This window comes from Branchiostoma floridae, chromosome 3 (genome assembly GCF_000003815.2).
Source record: "Branchiostoma floridae strain S238N-H82 chromosome 3, Bfl_VNyyK, whole genome shotgun sequence".
Taxonomy (NCBI): Eukaryota; Metazoa; Chordata; class Leptocardii; order Amphioxiformes; family Branchiostomatidae; genus Branchiostoma; species Branchiostoma floridae.
In genome coordinates this window covers 22,989,885-22,990,967 of record NC_049981.1, presented here as the reverse complement: position 1 = coordinate 22,990,967, position 1,083 = coordinate 22,989,885, and the positions used below count along the sequence as shown (strand labels likewise).

General features: G+C 34.3%; 1 protein-coding gene across 1 annotated transcript in view; it reads right to left on the bottom strand.

Annotated features, from left to right (window-relative positions):
• LOC118411753 (Golgi-specific brefeldin A-resistance guanine nucleotide exchange factor 1-like) overlaps positions 1 to 1,083 on the bottom strand; it is a 50,508-nt gene that overhangs the window by 18,901 nt on the left and 30,524 nt on the right. Inside the window, exons 12-13 of the mRNA XM_035814237.1 lie at positions 1,022 to 1,046; positions 459 to 551 (exon numbers count right to left, since the gene is read on the bottom strand). Of these exons, the coding sequence (XP_035670130.1) occupies positions 459 to 551; positions 1,022 to 1,046 (118 nt within the window). The remainder of the gene's footprint in view (positions 1 to 458; positions 552 to 1,021; positions 1,047 to 1,083) is intronic.

The window sequence follows — 1,083 nt, the reverse complement described above, 5'->3', positions numbered from 1 at the left end:
CTCTCTTTGCATATCGATTCATACTCATAGTTAGGATAAGCCTGTTCTTCAATTAAATCTGATCAATTCACAGCTAGGATACAACAACTCTCTCCAACAAAATTTCTCCATTGTCACTAACAAAAAACAATGGATGTTGTTTGTAGGGTCTGACCGTTTTCAAAATCATATCCAGTAGCTTGAGTAACTAATTTTTGGCATATCTTATTACCTGGATGTCTAATCTTCATCGACGTATCCAAGGGTACATAGAAATAATGTATCATAACACAACATCAATTTGATTTCTTAGTTCTCTGATATTTGTAGAGAATAATAGAGCAGGCGTGTGAAGTAAGTATTGAAAAAAAATAGACCCGAGTGCTTCTATGGAAGAACTGACTTCAGAGAGAACATGATTGTATTTCATACATATATACCAAAACTAGTAAAAAAAACAGTATTACAATTGAAAGTACCTGTACTATAGCTTCTAGAGAAAGTTCCCTCATTTCATACGGAATCTTAGGAGATTCTGACACTATGATGTCCATCAGTTTGGTCAAATACATCTGGAAAAAAAATAATAAGGCATGAACAAAATCCTGATCACACATATTCATACCACTATATTTATACTCCATCTATTATACATGTATGTACATCAAAGCATTGTGTCTTCAATGTAAAAAAAATAATAATTTAAGTCGTATAATTTGGTGATGACCTTTATTTTAGGTTTTGCAGTAGCAACAACCTACTCTGTTTTACTTTTGGTCAAAAGGCACTGCAATATTGACTTGTTAAATCATACAAGTAGGTTAGCCATCTTGAAAGCTACATGTACCAGCTGGCCCATTTTGACCAATCACAGAATGACTCAGCCCAACCACAAGTCACAAAGGAGATTGGAAAGTCGTGACATCATCATCTATTTTTTCTTAGTTCCTTTAACATCATTTTGTAAATCAACATCAGTTTGAAAAAAGAAGAGCTAAGTTGACATTTTTTAGTTGTAACAGGGAAAAACAAGGCATCTTACCCTCAGCTGGAACTTGAGTTGTCCTCTCATGGACTCAAAAAGAGGGAAACACACCCGTAAGG